Below are 20921 nucleotides of genomic sequence, written 5' to 3' on the forward strand. Positions count from 1 at the left end.
TAGGGGCTGTTTCCTAAGCTATTTCAGTAGTTAGACACATACTCATTTTTGTGCCTATTAGAGTGACCCCTTCTTTAGGGCAGGGGTGGTATCTTTCCATCTTTGTGTTCCTGGAGCCTTCTAATGGCCTGCAAAAAGGTGTGCTGGATAGTTTGAATGAGTGGAAAATTGACATTCATAAATGACAAGATGACAGGCTATTTCACAGTAAAAGTATCAGTATTAAAGGTCCAGTGATAGCAGGACATTATATTGATTAGCACTCAAGCTAACCTTTCATGGCAATCTATTTTTTTTCTTAAAAAATTTTTTTTTTCTGAAATTGGAAACGGGGAGAGACAGACAGACTCCCACATGCGCCCGACCGGGATCCACCCGGCACGCCCACCAGGGGCGATGCTCTGCCCACCAGGGGGTGACGCTCTGTCCACCAGGGGGCGATGCTCTGTTGCGACCAGAGCCACTCTAGCGCCTGGGGCAGAGGCCAAGGAGCCATCCCCAGCGCCCGGGCCATCTTTGCTCCAATGGAGCCTTGGCTGTGGGAGGGGAAGAGAGAGACAGAGAGGAAGGAGAGGGGGAGGGGTGGAGAAGCAGATGGGCACTTCTCCTGTGCCCTGGCCGGGAATCGAACCCGGGACTTCTACACGCCAGGCCGACGCTCTACCACTGAGCCAACCGGCCAGGGCCAATCTATTTATTTCTAAAAATCGATAGAAAAATGGTAAACGCCCCATCCCACAAATAGCCATAGAAACTTGTCTCCAAGTTTATTTTAACTTTAGTCTATTTTATCGAGCGGCTACGTCCCAGGGAGTGTTCTAGGGAGTTGGTCAAGACCCAGAGCGTGGGAGGTACCAGTTACCAGGTCACTTGACGACCAGTAAAAACACGGTTTAAACCCCTAAGTCCCTAGCGAGCCAGCGCGCTGGAACCAAACCTCTGACACCCCAGTTTCCGGGCGGACCCGCGAGTGTTTGACGGGAATCGACGAGTCGAGAAAGCGATTGCTTTTGCCTGGCGGAGGCTGCCAGGGGAGGATTGAGCGCGAGGCTGCGGGGAGGAGACGAGCGTAGGAGTCTAGGACGCGGGCCGCTGAGCTCCGGGAGTCGGCGCGGTGCCGCTTGGCCTGGGGTCCAGGCGGGCCAGAGAGTTCAGTCATGTTGCCACATGCGGTAACGCGTGCCTTGCGCAAGAACAAGACCCTTCGTTACGGGGTCCCCATGCTGGTGAGTGCCTGGAGGAGAAAGTATGGAGGCGACATTGCGGGAGGGTGGGGCTGCGGGCCGGGCTGGATGGGGACTGCGGCGAGTCTGCGACCGGAGAGGCGGGGACAGGCGCCGGTCCAGGAGAGGGCTGGCGGAGGTGCAGAGCTCTAGGCTGTCCTGTTGTAATTTTCTCCTCCGGCTGGTGGCTGCAGGCCCCTTCTTACCTTCCCGGGTGCTTGGGGAGCGACGTAAGAACCAGGTTTCATCCAGATCTGAGTGATTCCTAAGCTAGCCCCCCATCCCAGGCACCCCCTCCCCGGCCCCGACAGTTTGACTCTACTCCGGATCACTGAAACTAGACGTATTTACTTAATTTCATTGTACAGTTTCGGGCATCCCCATTTTTCAGCTTCCTAGTTTGTGAACTGGTTTAGTTTTTCCTGGGTTGTCGTTGAGGTTAACAAAACCTGGTGAATTGAGTGTTCTGCACGGCGCCTTCCACGTCGTAGCAGCCCGCAAAAGGTCGCTGTTGATCTTTTTAAAGCACTCAGGAATTTCCACGTTAGTAGCTCCCTCCCAGGAACCCGGGACAGAGACCAGATATTTTTTTCCTCTCTCTAATGTAACATGCGTGTCCTGTGATTGAAGTAGTCCAGGAAAGAGATGGTAGTGGCCTGGACTACAATATTAGAAGAGGATGTAGTCAGCAATTGTCAGATTCGAGAAATATTTTGAAAATAGATGTGACAGAACTGAGGAATGGATTGGATGTAAGATCAGGAATGAAAGAAACTAAAGACGCCAAAGAAGTTGGCTTGAGTAATTGGGTGAAAATAGTGGACAGTTTCCGAAATGTGAAAGATTGGTTAGGGCCAGGTTGGGGCAGAGTGTTGGGGTAAAAATCAAGAGGCTTTTTTTTTTTAATGTTAATTTGTATATACTCGTTAGACTTTCAAGTGGGAATGTCCAGTAGGAAGGCAGGTCTTCAGTTCAGTGGGATATTTCCCATTGAAAATGTACATCTATCTGGACCTAAGCAGGTGGTGGCTCAGTGAGTGGAGTGCATAGACCTGGGACGCTGAGGGCCCAGGTTGGAAACCCTGAGGTCCCTGGTTTGAGCGCAGGCTCACCATCTTGAGCCTGAGGTCTCTGGCGTGAGAGTGGAAATATGGAATGACCCCATTGTCACTGGCTTGTAGCCTAAGGTTGCTGGCTTGAGCAAGGGGTCACTGGCTCTGCTGGAGCCAGGCCCCCTCCTCGGCCTCTCAAGGCATGTGTGAGAAGCAGCCAATGAACAGCTCAAGTGCCGCAGCTACCAGTTGGTGCTTCTCATCTCCCTCCCTGTCTCTCTCTTTCTCTCTATCGCTTTAAAAAAAAAAAAAGTACATTTGGAGTTTGTTAGATTATAGAGGCTGTATTTAAATCCATGGGACTGGAAGACATCACCCAGGAACTCTGTGTTGGTTGTGAATAGGTAGAAGAGGTGTGAAGATTGGAATGATGAGTGAAGAGAGGGAAACTGAGGAGTTAGGAAAACCAGATTTTTCATGGAAACTAAGAGACAAAAATTAGTCCACTTTACAAAGAATTCTTACATATTGCCAGTGTAAATATTAGCTGCTTATATATAACAAATGTATGCCTGCTTTGTTGTCATTGATTTCATGTTTTAATTTCATGCATAGGTTGGGATAGACATTTAAAATGTTTGTGTGGTCCAATTTATTGGGTTTTGAAATTCAGAGTGTCAAGGTTTGTTGGTATTCCACCTTCAAAATGATAAGTTTTTATATTTCGTGATGTTTTATCTCTTTTTGTATTTCTTGAATTGATATGAAAAGGAAGGTAGACATCAAAGTTAATGTTTTCCCAAATTGCTAGACTTTGCACCTTTAAGCTGAGGAATTAAAGCCCGTTAGGTTATTGGAGGAGATGGCAAAGCCGCAGTGACAGTTCGAGGTCTCTTTTAAGAATGACCGCATACTAAGGAATGTGGTATATTTTATAAGACTCCTATATCACTTGGTAAGGAAATGGAGAAAGATGCTATCCAATTGGCTTATTTTGTAAAATCATAAAATGGAAAGAATTCTAGTCTTGAAGAAACAAGGCCAGAATTTTATTCCTAGTGTTCTCCATTGTGATCATGCAGTTGGCTGTGCTTTTATTTCCTCATCTGTTAAATGGATTTTTCTTTCCTTTGGCTCATAGGTCTTTTGTAAAGATTAACTAATGTAAGGCTTGTGATGATATTGTTTAAACCAGGGGTCCCCAAACTTTTTCCACATTCCACAGGGGGCCAATTCACTGTCCCTCAGACCGTTGGAGGGTCGGACTATAAAAAAACTATGAACAAATCCCTGTGCACACTGCAAATATCTTATTTTAAAGTAAAAAACCAAAACGAGAACAAATACAATATTTAAATTAAAGAACAAGTAATTTTTTTTTTAATTTTTTTTTTTTTCTGAATTTGGAAACGAGGAGGCAGTCAGACAGACTCCCGCACGCACCCAACTGGGATCCACCCGACACGCCCACCAGGGGGCGATGCTCTGCCCATCTGGGACGTCGCTCTGTTGCAACCAGAGCCATTCTAGTGCCTGAGGCAGAGGCCACAGAGCCATCCTCAGCGCTTGGGCCAACTTTGCTCCAATGGAGCCTTGGCTGTGGGAGGGGAAGAGAGAGAGAGGAAGGAGAGAGGGAGGGGTGGAGAAGCAGATGGGCGCTTCTCCTGTGCCCTGGCCGGGAATTGAACCCAGGACTCCCGCACACCAGGCCGACGCTCTACCACTGAGCCAACCGGCCAGGGCCAAGAACAAGTAAATTTAAATCAACAAACTGACCAGTATTTCAATAGGAACTATGGGCCTGCTTTTGGCTAATGAGATGGTCAATGTCTGGTTCCATATTTGTCACTGCTAGCTGTGACAAGTGATATGACGCGCTTCTGGAGCCATGAGGCATCACCAGAAGTAGTACTGTACGTGAGCAACGCTGCTCTCACTGACCACCAATGAAAGAGGTCCCCCTTCCGGAAGTGGGGCAGGGGCCGGATAAATGGCCTCAGCGGGCCGTAGTTTGGGGACCCCTGGTTTAAACCATAAGGACAGGTATGGGGTACTCATGTTGGTATTTGGTGATGTGCTAATATGTTTCCCAGCAACAGTATACACAGCATCTACTCTGAAAGATGAGTGGTAACTAACCAGGAAAACGAATCTGTAGGGTTTAGTTAACAGAGGTCGGGAACCTATGGCTCGCGAGCCAGATGTGGCTCTTTTGATGGCTGCATCTGGCTCACAGACAGATCTTTAATAAAAAAATAATGTTAAAAATGTAAAACATTAGGAAGAATAAACATCATTAAAATGTCTATATTACCCAAAGCAATTTATAAATTCAATGCAATACCAATGAAAATACCAATGACTTACTTCAAAGACATAGAACACATATTCCAAAAATTTATATGGAACCAAAAAAGAACACGAATAGCCTCAGCAATCCTGAAAAGGAAGAAAAAAGCGGGAGGTATCACACTTCCAGATATCAAGTTATATTATAAGGCCATTGTACTCAAAACAGCATGGTACTGGCATAAGAACAGGCACATAGATCAATGGAACAGAACAGAGAACTCAGAAATAAACCCACAGCTCTATGGACAACTGATATTTGACAAAGGAGGTAAGACAATACAATGGAGTAAAGACAGCCTCTTCAACAAATGGTGTTGGGAAAACTGGACAGCTACCTGCAAAAAAATGAAACTAGACCACCAACTTACACCACTCACAAAAATAAACTCAAAATGGATAAAAGACTTGAATGTAAGCCATGAAACCATAAGCATTTTAGAAGAAAACATAGGCAGTAAGCTCTCTGACATCTCTCGCAGCAATATATTTGCTGATTTGTCTCCACAGGCAAGTGAAATAAAAGACAGGATAAACAAATGGGACTTTATCAAACTAAAAAGCTTCTGCACAGCTAAAGACAATAAGAACAGAATAAAAAGACAAACTACACAATGGGAGAATATATTTGACATAGCGTCTGATAAGGGGTTAATAACCAAAATTTATAAAGAACTTGTAAAACTTAATACCAGGAAGACAAACAATCCAAAAATGGGCAAAAGAAATGAATAGACATTTCTCCAAAGAGGACACACAGATGGCCAATAGGCATATGAAAAAATGTTCAACATCATTAATGATTAGAGAAATGCAAATTAAAACCACAATGAGATATCACCTCACACCAGTCAGAATGGCGCTCATCAATAAAACAACACAGAATAAGTGCTGGCAAGGATGTGGAGAAAAGGGAACCCTCCTACACTGCTGGTGGGAATGCAGACTGGTGCAGCCACTGTGGAAAACAGTATGGAGATACCTCAAGAAATTAAAAATCGAACTGCCTTTTGACCCAGCTATACCACTGTTAGGAATATACCCCAAGAACACCATAGCACTGTTTGAAAAGAAGAAAGGCACCCCCATGTTTATGGCAGCATTGTTCACAATAGCAAAGATTTGGAAACAGCCCAAGTGTCCATCAGAGGACGAGTGGATTAAAAAGCTTTGGTATATATATACTATGGAATACTACTCAGCCATAAGAAATGATGACATAGGATCTTTTACAACAACATGGATGGGCCTTGATAACATTATACTGAGTGAAAGAAGTAAATCAGAAAAAACTAAGAACTATATGTTTCCACACATAGGTGGGACATAAAGATGAGACTCAGAGACATGAACAACAGTGTTGGGGTTACAGGGTGGGGGGAGGAGAGGGAGGGGGTTGGGGGAGGGGAGGGGCACAAAGATCATGGCTTTTCAGCATTGGCCATATTCCCCCCTTAATCTATAGACAGACAGCAAATATTTACGTATGGTGTTCCCACTATAAAGACTGCTGTCTTAGGGACAAATGCTGACAAACTATTTCAGCAGTTCCTCCTTCTTCAAAGACTTATATGTAAACATAGAGCTCCATGTTTCATAGGACATACTCAAGCTCACTCCATGCTTCCTGGTGCTTTAGCACAAGGGAATGCCCCCCCCCTTTTTTTTTGTATTTTTTCTTTTATTTATTTATTTTTTGTATATTTCTGAGGATGGGGATGGGGAGGCAAGCAGACAGACTCCTGCATGCACCTGACTGGGATCCACCTGGCATGCCTACCGGGGGGAATGCTCTGCCCATCTGGGATGTTGCTCTGTTACAACCGGAGTCATTCTAGCAACTAGGGCGGAGGCCATGGGGCCATCCTTAGTGCCCAGGGTGGATTTGCTCCGGTGGAGCCTTGGCTGTGGGCGGTGGAGCCTTGGCTGTGGGCGGGAGGAGAGGGACCGGGAGGGGGGAGAGGGGGAGGGGTGGAGAGGTAGATGGGCGCTTCTCCTGTGTGCTCTGGCCGGGAATCGAACCCGGGAATCCTGCACACCAGGCCAATGACTCCGACAGGTCTACCATATCATGCTTTTTACTTAAAAAAAAAATTTACATTTCTTTTGAAAGCTGATGAACAGGAGACACCAAATCTACCTTCTTTATTAGATCTAGCTAATAACACTGTTCTGTCTTTTTTCCAAATAGCTCCAGATATATGGAAAAGATTTATATAGGCGGATGGGGATCCTCAAACCCCTCAGCGAGATCTTCTGAGAATGGCTTTTAAGATACCTAGAGGCAGAAAAAGCCCAATAGAGATCAGGGGGAACTACCAGCTTTTAGGATACACCCTTAAAGGCTCCAGCACCCCAAAGGGGTCTCATAGGATGCCATCTGGGTCCTGCTTCAATAGTGGAAAGGAAGGTCATTGAGCTAAAGCCTGCCAGGCTTACACACCTCTGCTGTGAGGAAACAGGGACACTGGAAGGTGGGCTTCCCCCTTGCTCCTCTAAGGGAGGGTTCAGTCTCTTCCAGGCCTGCTCCAGCCACCTATGACCTAACCTTGCCCAGAATGCTGGGGTTTGCCACTGAAGGCTGAAGGTGCCCAGGGCCGTCGACCCCATCTACGACACTGTGGACGAGCCTAGGGTATTTCTTCCAAGAAGCAGGTAAACTGATCTCATTTGAACAAGGGCCACTTAACTATGTTTTGCCTGAATAGTCAGGTTCTTTATTCTTCCCTTAAAGATCTCTGTTGTGGGTGTTGATAGTCCTATTTTCTGCTGCTTTGCTTAATATATAGTGTTTCCTTTATTCCTCCTACCTCAATGCCCCACTCATATTTCAGGCTGGGACCTACTCTTAATTTAGAGCTCTCTTTCCTCCTTTTGCCAACTTGTATTATGAATTTACCTTTGCCACCCAGCTTAGTGTATCCCAAGGTTCTCTTTACCAGGCCACAGTCACAGAGCTCCAGGGAAAAGCAACCTGGTCTCAACTCTCCAGGCAGAGGAGAACAGAAGCTCCATATCCACGCATGCTGCAAATGGCTTTTTCCAGTCTACCTGAATCATTACCAGCTAGAAGCAGCGGTCATTGGGACTTGGACATGAGCTGCAAAGTATAGAATGGTGACAACAATTCCAGTGCCATACGGACTTTTCCTGTGGGGAACTTTCCTGGACTCCTGCTCCCTGTGACAGCTCCTAACAGACTGAACTGTGGTTGGGTTGCATTTTTCAGGGATTTGGCATGGTGAGGGGGCCAACTTGGACCTGGGGAACATGTTAAGGACACTACTCATTTATGGATTCTTGCTGTATTGGCCAAGAGTTTGCTTAAAGGCTTTTAATCACTGTAAAAAAAATAGAGGACTAGATGAAGAAGATGGGGCACATATACACCATGGTATATTATTCAGCTAGGAGAAATGGTGACATTGGATCACTTATAGCGGAATGGTGGAGTCTTGGTAGCATTGTGCGGAGTGAAATAAGCGAATCAGAAAAAAACAGGAACTGCAGGATTCCATACATTAGTGGGACATAAAAGCGAGACTGAGAGGCATGAACAGGAGTGTGGTGGCTATGGGGGGTGGGGGGAGGGAAGGAGGGAGAGGGGGAGGGGTACAGAGAGAACTGGATGGAGGGTGGCAGAGGACGATCTCTCTTTGGGTGATGGGTATGCAACATAACTAAATGACAAGATAACCTGGAAATGTTTTCTTTGAATGTATGTACCCTGATTTATTGATGTCACCCCATTAAAATAAAAATTTATTTATATAAAAAAAAAAAAGTAAAACATTCTCATGTATTTATTACAATCCATTCATTTCCTACTGCTCATGTTCATGGTTGTGGGTGGCTGGAGCCAATCACAGCTGTCCTCCGGGACAACACCAAATTTTTTGGATAATGCTTAACGCACATGGGTGGTTGTATGGCTCTCACGGAATTACATTTTAAAATATGTGGCGTTCATGGCTCTCTCAGCCAAAAAGGTTCCCGACCCCTGGTTTAGTATCTTCTGTCGCTTGGGCCTTTAGATGATAAGTGATCTACCAGTAGACTGAATTCTGTCCTTCTATTTTGTTTAATTGTTCCCTTTCTTTGTTTCAGTTGTTGGTTGTCGGAGGGTCTTTCGGTCTTCGTGAGTTTTCACAAATCCGTTATGATGCTGTGAAGATTAAAGTAAGAACTGTCACTGGGTTTTGACATGTGTCTGTGTATATGTATGTTCTGGTTTAGGAGGCGTGTGTACTCAGTATCCTGAGCAGTCTGTCTTCTGCTTTTCAAGACTGATATATGATGATTGGACTCTTTCTTTAAAATAACCTTAATGATCACATGGAAATGAATCATGAAATGTAAAGAATTTAGTAAGCTTTCTCCTCATTCACTAGAAAATCTTCAATGATGTTAGCTTTCTGCCACATGTGCTGTGGTGTAGTTGATTTTAGGGTTTAGAAGGGACTAAAGAACATGGGACAATTATTTCATTTCATTTTATTACTTCAATTATAAATTAGCTACTTCATATTAATACAAGTAATTTTATAAATGATATTGCTATGTATCTTTAGGAACTAATACTAAAGGAAAGAAAAATTATTATTTTTTTTTTTTTTTTTTTTTTTTATTCATTTTGTTTTAGAGAGGAGAGAGAGAGAGAGAGGAGAGACAGAAAGAGAGAAGGGAGGGAGGAGCTGGAAGCATCAACTCCCATATGTGCCTTGACCAGGCAAGCCCAGGTTTTGAACCGGCGACCTCAGCATTTCCAGGTCGACGCTTTATCCACTGCGCCACCACAGATCAGGCCAAAAATTATTTTTCATTATAAATAGTTATGCCTATCATTGTATAGATATGCCTTTATGGTAGGACTGGACTGGTTCGTATCTATATAGTTGTGTTTATTTTACATATGAGGAAACAGAAGCTCAGAGAGCTCAGTAACTGGCCTAAGGTCACCTGGCTGTTGAGGGGTAGAGCCAGTATTCCACCCTCTGTGATGACACAATTACTCTGAAATTCAGGCCAAGTGTTACATAAGAATGCTGATTAATTCATAAGTGGGTAGTTTTTGTTTGTGGCACACATCTGACATTGGAGATTTTTTCCAAGTAATTATATATTTCATCAGCAGACCTCAGCAATATGGGTATGAGAGGAAAGAGTATCAAAGGCCTATTCAATTTTCTCAGTTAACTTTATGGCTTAATAGAAACACCAACTCCAGCTAGTCTTAAAGGCAGTAGGTTTTAGAATAAATAATACATTTTAAAAGGATATGTTTTGCCCTGGCCAGATGGCTCGGTTGATTAGAGCATTGTCCCCAAGTGCAGAAGTTGCCGGTTCAATCCCCAGTCAAGGAACATACAGGAACAGATCGATGTTCTTGTCCCTCTTTCTCTGCCCCCTACCCTCTCCCCTTGCCTGTCTCTCTAAAATCAATAAAATAAAACATTTTTTAAAAAAGGATACATAGTTTCTATGATGGATTAGAGCGATAATCAGCTGAGTTAAGAAGTTTCTGGCCCTGGCCTGTTAGCTCAGTTGTTTATTGTGTCATCCTGAAACCACAAGGTTGAGGGTTCAATCCCCAGTCAGGGAACATACAAGAAGCAACCAGTGAGTGCACAACTAAGTGGAACAGCAAATGAATGCTTCTCTTTTCCCTTCCCTCTCTTTCCCTTCTTTTCTGTCTCTCTGAAAATCAATCAATCAATCAATAAAACATTTAGCCCTGGCTAGATAGCTCGGGTGGTTGGAGCATCATCCTGAGGTGCAGAGGTTGCTGGTTCGATCCCCTGTTAGGGTACATACAAGAACAGATCAATGTTCCCCTATCTCTCTGTCTCTCCCTTCCTCTACCTAAAAAAAAAAAAAAAAAAAAAAAAAGTTAGCACCCAATTATTTTATTTGTTTGTTTATGTGTTTATTTATTTATTTATTTATTTATTTATTGGTGAGAGGAGGCGTGACAGTGAGGCAGACTCCCACTTTATTTGCTTGCTTGCTTATTATTTATTTATTTGTTGATTAATTAATTAATTTATTTATAGGTGAGAGGAGGGGAGTTAAAGGCAGACTTTCACATGTGCCTGGAGTGGGATCCACCCAGCGACCTGTCTGGAGCCAATGGGTGAATCATTTGAGCTATTTTTAGCACCTGAGGCTATCACACTGGGAGCTTTCCTCAGCACCCTGGGCCAGTGCTCAAACCAATTGAGCACCTGGATGAGGGAGGGAGAGAAAGGGGAGTGAAAGGGGAGAGGAGCAGATGGTCAATTCTGTTTTGTTCTCTGACTGGGAATCAACTGGGATATCCATATTCCAAGCCGATGCTCTATCCACTGAGCCAACTTGCCAGGGCTGAGACTGTCTTTTAAAAAAAAAAAATTTATTGATTTTAGGGAGAGAGAGAAAAACATCAACTTGTTGTTCCCCTGACTGACTGGTGGTGGCACAGTGGATAGAGTGTCAACCTGGGACACTGACATCCCAGGTTCAAAACCCGAGGTCACAGGCTTAAGCACAGGCTCCCAGCACCAGCTTGAGCACAGGATTATGGATGTGATCCTGAGGTCACTGGCTTGAGCCCAAAGGACAGTGGCTTGAAGCCCAAGGTTGGTGGCTTGAGCAAGGGCTCACTGGCTAGTCTTGAGCCCCCAGCACGTATGAGAAGCAATCAATGAAACTAAAGTGCCTCGCCTGTTGTGGTGCAGCGGATAGAGCATCCACCTGGAATGCTGAGGTTGCTAGTTTGAAACCTTGTGCTTGCCCAGTAAGGCACATACAACAAGCAATCAATGAACAACTAAAGAGAAGCAACTATGAGTGGATACTTCTCGTTCCCCCTCCCGCTCTATAAAATCAATAAATTAAATCTTTAAAAAAAATTAAAAGTAAAATGAACAACTGAAGTGACACATCTAGGAGTTGATGCTTCTCACCTTTCTCCATTCCTGTCTCTCTTTCTTTCTTTCTAAAACAAAACAAAACAAAATTTGTTATTCTTCTTATTTATGCATTCATGGTTAATTTTTGCATGTGCCTTGACCAAGGGATTGAACCCACAACCTTGGCATATCAGGACAATCAATGCTCTAACCAGTTGGGCCTTTTGAAATTAAAAAAAAATTTTTTTTAATTTACTTATTGATTTGAGAGAGAGAGAGAAACATCAGTTTGTTGTTCCACTTAGCTGTGCATTTATTGGTTGCTTCTTGTATGTGCATAAGCAGGGATTGAACCCAAAACCTTGATATATCAGTATGACACTAACCAACTGAGCTACCTGGCCAGGGCTGAGATTTTGACTTATCCTTCATATTGTAAAGCTGTACGATTACTTGATTGAGAAGGGGCTTCTTTTGTTTTGTTATGGTTATTTATAGTGTTATTTCAAAAGGACTAATTTGTTTTCTATATGTTATTCATTTAATTATTGATTAATTACTTAATTATTGCCCTTATTCCATTCCTTTTACTCTCTCATTCTGAAACCCTTCATAGACGTATGTTGGAATTTTGGGGTCTAGCTTTCGTAATGTACTTTTTCTTTCATGCACCCCATCTCCTTGTGCATCATTCTAGTGGAATCCTCGGGTTGTATTTCTAGTGTACTCATTTGGTCTTAAGCTGTCTATTCTGCTATCCCATTTAATTTAACTTGTATTTCATTGTTGTTATTGTTTATTAATTTCAGCAATCACATTCTTCTTACCTAAAGACTTTCCCACACAGAGAAAATATGGTATCACTCCTGGAATCCTGTATAACTTTTTTTATTCACACTTCTGTTTTCTTTTTTAAGTGAGAGGAAGGGAGATAGTGAGACAGACTCCCACATATGCCCTGACCAGGATCCACCCAGCAACACCCATCTGGGGCCGACGCTCGAATCAGAATCAACTGAGCTATTTTCAGTGTGTGAGGCTGATGCTCAAACCAACCAAGCTATCCTTAGCGCCTGGGGCCAGGGTTCAAACTAATTGAGCCACTGGCTGCAAGAGGAGAAGGGAAGAGGGAGAGAAGGGGGAGAGGGAAATGGAGATAAGTAGATGGTCAGTTCTTCTGTGTGTGCTGACCAGGAATCAAACCCACGATGTCCATACTCCGGGCTGACGCTCTATCCACTGAGTGAACTGGCCAAGGCCTCATTGATACTTCTTTGTTTCAACTATATGGAAGGTGTTCCTTTTTGTTTTTAAAAGTAGCATTTCTTTTTTATTAGTATTTTTATAACATTTCTATGTAACAACATAATTTAGAGTCGTGGTTAATAGCATAGACCTCTGGAGGCAGATGACCCCAAGTTCTGCCTCTTTGAAAAATTATGCAAGCCTGACCAGGCGGTGGCATAGTGATAGGGCGTCGGACTGGGATGCAGAGGACCCAGGTTCGAGACCCCGAGGTCGCCAGCTTGAGTGCAGGCTCATCTGGTTTGAGCAAAGCTCACCAGCATGGACCCAAGGTCGCTGGCTTGGGCAAGGGGTCACTCGGTCTGCTGAGGTCTTGTGGTCAAGGCACATAATGAGAAAGCAATCAATGAACAACTAAGGTGTCACAACGAAAAACTGATGATTGATGCTTCTCATCTCTCTCCATTCCCGTCTGTTTGTCCCTGTCTATCCTTCTCTCTGACTCTCTCTCTGTCTCTGTAAAAAAAAAAAAAAATTATGCAAACTCCCTGTATCCTATTATCTTTAGTTATGATCATAATAATAAGATTTTTCTCGTAGGTTTTTGTGAGGATCAAGAGAGACTATGTATGTCAGAATGCCCGGCACATAACAAGTGCTCAGTACATATTAGCTGCTGTCAGTAGTGGTGGATGGAGATGGTAGCACTACATTAGTTATTATGCAGTTGGATGGGTGCACGGTGAAGATTGTGCATGTGTCTGTAATCTACTACACCATCCTAGCCATCCCTGTGTAATTATATTTTTTAATTTAAAATTTTCTTTCTTTTATTGATTTTAGCAAGTCAGGAAGAGAGAAAGACAGGAACATAGATCTGTTCCTGTATGTGCCCTGACCGGGGATGATCTAGCAACCCCTGCACTTCAGGACCATGCTCGACCCAACCGAGCTATCCGGCCAGGGCCCTACAGAACTTTAAATTGAAAATTAAATCCAACAGACTTAAATAATATGTGGCTCCTCTTTCTTTTTTACAGATTGATTCTGAGTTAGAAAAAAAACTGAAAATGAATAAAGTGTCACTGGAGTCGGAATATGAGGTACAGTATGTTAATACAGTGTCTATTTTGTAACAGTCTTCCTTGTCAGTGACTGGTTCTGTCTGCCTTAAGGTAAACTTAAAAGTATGAGCAGTGCAGAAAAAATCATTTACCTTAAACATATGGTACTGGGACAACTATGTAGTGATTTGAAAAGAAAATAAAGGTGGATCTATGTTATATATATACTGTTCACAGAAATCGGGGAATATTTCAAAATGAATATGAAGCAGTAAAACATCCCCTGATTTTTGGGAGCAGTATATTACAAATTAATAAATTCTAGATGGATCAAGAATATAAAAATAAAAAATGCTAGAAGTATAAGAGAACAAAAAACAGATAGATGTTCTGTGTGTGTGTGTGTGTGTGTATGATCTTCAGTCAGAAAAGCCTATGTAATGTGATACCAAACCCAGAAGCTTCAGAAGTAAAGATTGATTAGTTCATACTTAAAAATTCAAAAGTTCAGCCTTAAAAATAATCAGTGTATATAAAGTCACTAGTTAAATGAAAAATCCTAAAAATGTTATCTTATTATAATGAATTAATTTATTTAAAATATGAAGACTATCTACAAATCAATATGGAAAACTTCATTTTGGGGCTGTGGATTATATGTATAATTCTGTAACTTTATGTGTTTGGTCATTTTTGATAGAAAAGTAGACATTGTTAATAATACTTTGAAGAGATTTGAACTTTTGCAGTTGATCATTTTGAACTTGATTTTGTGCTTTATAAAGGAGGAACTGTGGCCCTAGCTAGATAACTTGGGTGGTTAGAGCATCATCCGAAAGTTCAGAGGTTGCTGGTTCGATCCCTGGTCAGGGCACATACAGGAATAGATCAATGTTCTTGTCTCTCTCTTTCTCTCTCTTCCTTCCTCTCTCTCTTAAAAAAAATCAATAAAAAAATTTGTAAGGGAGGAGCTATGGAAAGGCTTAGTGTTTCTTAAACCCTCTTTGCGAGTCTCATTCTCTAAATTGTCTCCCCTTTGTAGAGTGAGTCTAAATTAGGTCTTCCTCTTGGCATAATTCTTACACCTAAAGAGCAGCCTTTCTGACGTCTCAGCTGGATGTCAAGGTGGCAACTGGGTATAAGTTCACTCTGACAAGGGCTAAAAATCTAGTATTGACACTGCTTTTTCTCAGCACTTCCTGACTGTTTTACACTGAATTCTGTAGCAGTTGGCGGTTAGGTAGAGAGCCTTTCCATTAGGTGGCCTTGCCTGGTAATGTACAGCCTAGTCTTCAGCAATTTTGTGTGCTTTGCAGAACTACTGACTCTGCAGGTGTTGCCAAATTCTACAGGGAATCTGTTATTCACCAAAGATCCTTGAGGACTGGAGCACTTTTACATGAAGTTGTTCTGCTAACATTGCATCCCCTCTAAGAATTATTCTGAGCCCTGGCCGGTTGGCTCAGCGGTAGAGCGTCGGCCTAGCGTGCAGAGGACCCGGGTTCGATTCCCGGCCAGGGCACACAGGAGAAGCACCCATTTGCTTCTCCACCCCTCCGCCGCGCTTTCCTCTCTGTCTCTCTCTTCCCCTCCCGCAGCCAAGGCTCCATTGGAGCAAAGATGGCCCGGGCGCTGGGCATGGCTCTGTGGCCTCTGCCTCAGGCGCTAGAGTGGCTCTGGTCGCAATATGGCGACGCCCAGGATGGGCAGAGCATCGCCCCCTGGTGGGCAGAGCACCACCCCTGGTGGGCGTGCTGGGTGGATCCCGGTCGGGCGCATGCGGGAGTCTGTCTGACTGTCTCTCCCTGTTTCCAGCTTCAGAAAAATGAAAAAAAAAAAAAAAGAATTATTCTGAAATTCTCTTGAGCATTTGTGTCTTATGTTATCAGGGTGAAGGCCATTATTCTTTTTGGGTTTTTTTTTCCCATTGATTTTGGGATGGGAAGGAGGAGAGAGAAGCATCAGCTCACTGTTCCACTTAGTTGTTCCACCTAGTTGTGCACTCATGGACTGCTTCCCACATGCCATGACTGGAGGTGGAACCTGCGACCTCAGTATGCCAGGGGGACGCTTTATCCACTGAGCCACCTGGCTAGGGGCAGGGCCAGGGCCAGTATTCTTTCATAAAACCTTTTTATAACTTTGAATCATTTCATAACTATACTTGAAAGTAATATCCTCTCCTTGCACATTAAATTAACAGAATTTTGTTTACCTATATATTTAATACAAACTCCTGGTAAAACTAAGTGAAATTCAGAGAACAATTTCATTCACTGCTTCCCCATTATTTTGTTAAAACCTGTGACTTGCTACTTCTCAATATATAAGCACTGTGTTAGTTGTGGTGCTGCGGCAAGTTTGTCTCGGGATATACGTTAGTTCTTTTAGAAACCATAGGCCTGGATCACTGAAGAAGCCATGTAGACCATTTGTTCAGCCTTTTTATTATTACATAAGAGGGAATACTAATTCCCAGGATGGCTTCAATTACTTAATGCCAGGGTTATACAGCTCATTAGTGAAAGAGTAATGCTTAGTGCCCAAGTGTCAAGGCAAACTTACATTACTCCCTGTCTCTGGATATAATATAAGCCATTTGCCATGGTCTCGGATCCCCTTGTTCTATCTTATTCTCTCAGTTATTCCAGAACAGTCAAAGCAGATGAATAAAAGTTACTATCAGAAGCGTGAAGAAACACTTATGTTCTTCCCATTAACCTACATTTTTTCCTGTGCTTGGGAGACACACCTCACAAGCTGAAGGTACAGTGAACCAACTAGTTGGATTAGTTTTTATGACCCAAAAGAGCTTTGCTCATGGCGGCGATGTCTTCCCATTGTTAAGCCAGGCTCATCTCTCAGGTGCAGGACAGATGATCCCGGTCCGTTCTGTTCCTTCTAGCAGAGGCGAGGGTCTCCACTTCCGTTCTTTCCCCCTCTTTACTGCTCTCACCCATGCTACCCCAGGCTAATCGCTATGCCAGATCCACCTTCAGAGTCGAACTTTTGTTCTCCTAGCTTCTTCCCTTTCTTTGTGCTCTCAAAAACAAAACACGGAGATTCTCTTTTTTTTATTTTAATAGTTTTATTCTGGTGCAGAAAGAGGCATTTACATCAGTAGCAAGCAAAAAAATTTGCAGGTCCTAAGAAATATGTCATTTCTTCAGTTAGTATTCTTGACATGCAGTTGATTTATTTGCTAAAATTGTAATCGAGAGCCTATTGGAGTCTTTCCACTCACTTATTTATTCATTTGTTCAGTGATGTCCTATCAAAGCTGTAGGACTCCTACACTAATAATATATACTTTGATTTTTGTGGCTTTACAGAAAATGAAGGATTCTGCTTTTGATGACTGGAAGAATATTCGAGGGCCCAGGCCTTGGGAAGACCCCGACCTCCTCCAAGGACGAAATCCAGAAGTCCTGAGGACTAAGACAGCTTGACACTGCTGATTCTTTTTTTTTTTTTAATTAAATATTATCAACTGAATTCTCACTACATACTCCTATCGGGTGGAAAGAAAATTCCAGATGTGCACAAACCTGTGTGAGTAATTTGATGACAGATAATCTTGATTCAAAACTTCGTACAGGTTTTTTTGCTTCCCAACTCTGCCATTTGCAAATGAAAGTGTTGACTACATATATTTTATACAACTCAATAAAAATGTGCACACTGCCACCTAAAGACTCTCATTTTTTCCACTCCCAAATATGAATCCATATTCTTTTTTTCACCAGCCACTGGGGCAACATTTTGATAATTCAATCTGGCTACCAATGAGAGTAGTAGGTCTGGATCCAAATTCTCATAGGAACACCAAGCAGAAATTTTATGTCAAACCTATGTAGGAAAGCAATATTGACCACAGCCTGATAAGAATCCTGTTTTTAGAATATTTAATACTTCACATGGTTGGCTGATCAGTCTCCAAATCATCAATGACCAGTAAAATGTGCTAAGAAAATTATATTGTTCTTGGTTAAAACAAAAGTCATGAAATATTACATATATGCAGATAACGGCAAATTTGTTCAGTCATTCACAGATGACTACAGTTTGGGAAACACTGATTTAAAGTATGCGTTAGGCTTTAACATAATTACATGCAAATTAACTAGTTTTTTTTTTCTTTAACTTGGCATTTGCTATGATCCAAATGCTAGGCAAAAGGATAGAATTGAGGAAAGTTTGGGTTTTTTTTGTACTCATTTTCTTTTCAGCCTTATTCCCCTACCTTAATAGCCAAAAAATTATATATCCACCCACCTCTTGCCCAATCAAAACCCCTATTTTCAGAGAGTTAGCGTTAAGTAGGAAAGCAAGCTGATTATCTAGTGGCAATACTTTGTGACAGAGACGACTCATAAAACTTACTTATCTGAGGGAGCAATTGGATTTCAGAGGCAAAAAACAAAATAAAAATTACCCTCTACTTAAGCTTCACTCCTTGTACAAAAACTCACTCCAAATGGAGCAGATTTAAATATAAAACATAAAATTTTTAGGATAAAAACAACAGAAAAATTTTAGGATCTAGTGAGTTAGTTCTTGATGAATAGTTCTTACCAGAAAATGCATACAAGAAAAACTTGATAGATAAATCAGACACTTCGTCAAAATTTAAGTTTAGCTTTTCAAAGACTGTTAGAAGCATGAAAAGCCAATCTCCAGACTGAGAGAAAATACTGTGAGCCAAATATCTGCAAAAGACTCGTGTTTAGAATAGATAAAGAACTCTGAAAACTAACCAGTTAAAAAAAAAGCAAACACTCCATTTAGAAAATGGGCAAAAGACAGAGAGACATTTTACCAAAGAGGATGTATGGATGGCAAGTAAACTCATGAAAAGAGTGACATCACTAGCTGTTAGGAAATACAAATTTAGTGTGTATTAAGAAATCACTACACAGCTGTTAGAACAGCTAGAATTTGCCTGACCTGTGGTGGTGCAGTGGGTAAAGTGTCAACCTGGAAACACTGAGGTTGCCGGTTCAAACCCTGGGCTTGCCTGGTCAAGGCACATATGGGAGTTGATGCTTCCAGCTCCTCCCCCCTTCTCTCTCTGTGTCTCACTCTCCTCTCTAAAAAAATGAATAAATAAATAAATTAATTAAAAAAATAATAATAATTAAAAAAAAAGAACAGCTAGAATTTAAAAAACTGTCCATACCAAAAAATATTCCTTGTTCTTGGATAGGAAGAATAAATATAATCAAAATGGCCATATTACCCAAAGCAATATACAAATTTAATGCAATTCCCATCAAAATTCCTATGAGATTTTTTAAAGAAATGGAACAAGAAATCATCAGATTTATATGGAACTATAAAAAACCCCGAATAGCCAAAACAATCCTAAGGAAAAAGAATGAAGCTGGGGGCATTACAATACCTGACTTTATATTATAGGGCCACGATAATCAAAACAGCATGGTATTGGCAGAAAAATAGACACTCAGACCAATGGAACAGAATAGAAAGCCCAGAAATAAAACCACATATATATGGTCAAATAATCTTTGATAAAGGGGCCAACAACACACAATGGAGAAAAGAAAGCCTCTTCAACAAATGGTGTTGGGAAAACTGGAAAGCCACAAGCAAAAGAATGAAACTCGACTACAGCCTGTCCCCGTGTACTAAAATTAATTCAAAATGGATCAAAGACCTAAATATAAGACCTGAAACAATAAAGTACATAGAAGAAGACATAGGTACTAAAATCATGGACCTGGGTTTTAAAGAACATTTTATGAACTTGACTCCAATGGCAAGAGAAGTGAAGGCAAAGATAAATGAATGGGACTACATCAGAATAAAAAGTTTTTGCTCAGCAAGAGAAACTGATATCAAAATAAACAGACAGCCAACTAAATGGGAAATGATATTTTCAAACAACAGCTCAGATAAGGGCCTAATGTCCAAAATTTACAAAGAACTCATAAAACTCAACAACAAACAAACAAACAATCCAATAAAAAAATGGGAAGAGGACATGAACAGACACTTCTCCCAGGAAGAGATACAAATGGCCAACAGATATATGAAAAGATGCTCAGCTTCATTAGTTATTAGAGAAATGCAAATCAAAACTACAATGAGATACCACCTCACCCCTGTTAGATTAGCTATTATCAACAAGACGGGTAATAGCAAATGTTGGAGAGGCTGTGGAGAAAAAGGAACCCTCATTCACTGTTGGTGGGACTGTAAAGTAGTACAACCATTATGGAGGAAATTTATGGTGGTTCCTCAAAAAACTGCAAATAGAACTACCTTATGACCCAGCAATCCCTCTACTGGGTATATACCCCAAAACCTCAGAAACATTGATACGTAAAGACACATGTAACCCCATGTTCATTGCAGCACTGTTCACAGTGGCCAAGACATGGAAACAACCAAAAAGCCCTTCAATAGACGACTGGATAAAGAAGATGTGGCACATATACACTATGGAATACTACTCAGCCATAAGAAATGATGACATCAGATCATTTACAGCAAAATGGTGGGATCTTGATAACATTATAAGGAGTGAAATAAGTAAATCAGAAAAAAACAAGAACTACATGATTCCATACATTGGTGGAACATAAAAACGAGACTAAGAGACATGGACAAGAGTGTGGTGGTTACCAGGGGTGGGGGGAGGGAGGACTTGGGAGGGAGGGAGGGAGGGAGAGAGTTAGGGGGAGGGGGAGGGGCACAGAGAACTAGATAGAGGGTGGCGGAGGACAATCTGACTTTGGGCGAGGGGTATGCAACATAATTTAATGACAAAATAACCTAGACATGTTTTCTTTGAATATATGTACCCTGATTTATTAATGTCATCCCATTACCATTAATAAAAATTTATTTAAAAAAAAAACTGTCCATACCAAATGCTGGCAAAGATGTGGAAAAACTAGATCACTCCCACACTGCTGTTATGATACTGGTGCAGCCAGTCTGAAAAATGCTTTGGCAGTTTCTTAAAAAAAAAAAAAAAAAGGAGAGATTTCTGGTTTCCAGTTCAACATGTAGGAATCTTAAAGTCATAACTCTCCTCCTAACAGAAAAAAGCTGAAAAACTGAAAATCCATG

General features: G+C 41.9%; 1 protein-coding gene and 1 pseudogene across 2 annotated transcripts; one reads left to right on the plus strand and one right to left on the minus strand.

Moving 5' to 3' along the window:
• Positions 1–1159, minus strand: part of LOC136335403 (nuclear pore membrane glycoprotein 210-like) — a 31225-nt pseudogene extending 30066 nt beyond the window's left edge.
• COX16 (cytochrome c oxidase assembly factor COX16) lies at positions 1010–17510 on the plus strand. Of its 2 annotated transcripts, XM_066277641.1 has the most exons (4): positions 1014–1226; positions 8732–8803; positions 13800–13862; positions 17156–17510. In XM_066277641.1, the coding sequence occupies exons 1-4, from the start codon at positions 1158–1160 to the stop codon at positions 17270–17272; spliced, it is 321 nt and encodes a 106-aa protein (XP_066133738.1). In that variant the 5' UTR covers positions 1014–1157; the 3' UTR covers positions 17273–17510. The 2 variants fall into 2 exon arrangements, with proteins under 2 accessions (XP_066133739.1, XP_066133738.1); XM_066277642.1 differs by lacking the exon at positions 8732–8803 and having other exon boundaries at positions 1010–1226.
• The last annotated feature ends 3411 nt before the right edge of the window (positions 17511–20921 follow it).

This window comes from Saccopteryx bilineata, chromosome 4, assembly GCF_036850765.1.
Source record: "Saccopteryx bilineata isolate mSacBil1 chromosome 4, mSacBil1_pri_phased_curated, whole genome shotgun sequence".
Classification (NCBI taxonomy): domain Eukaryota; kingdom Metazoa; phylum Chordata; class Mammalia; order Chiroptera; family Emballonuridae; genus Saccopteryx; species Saccopteryx bilineata.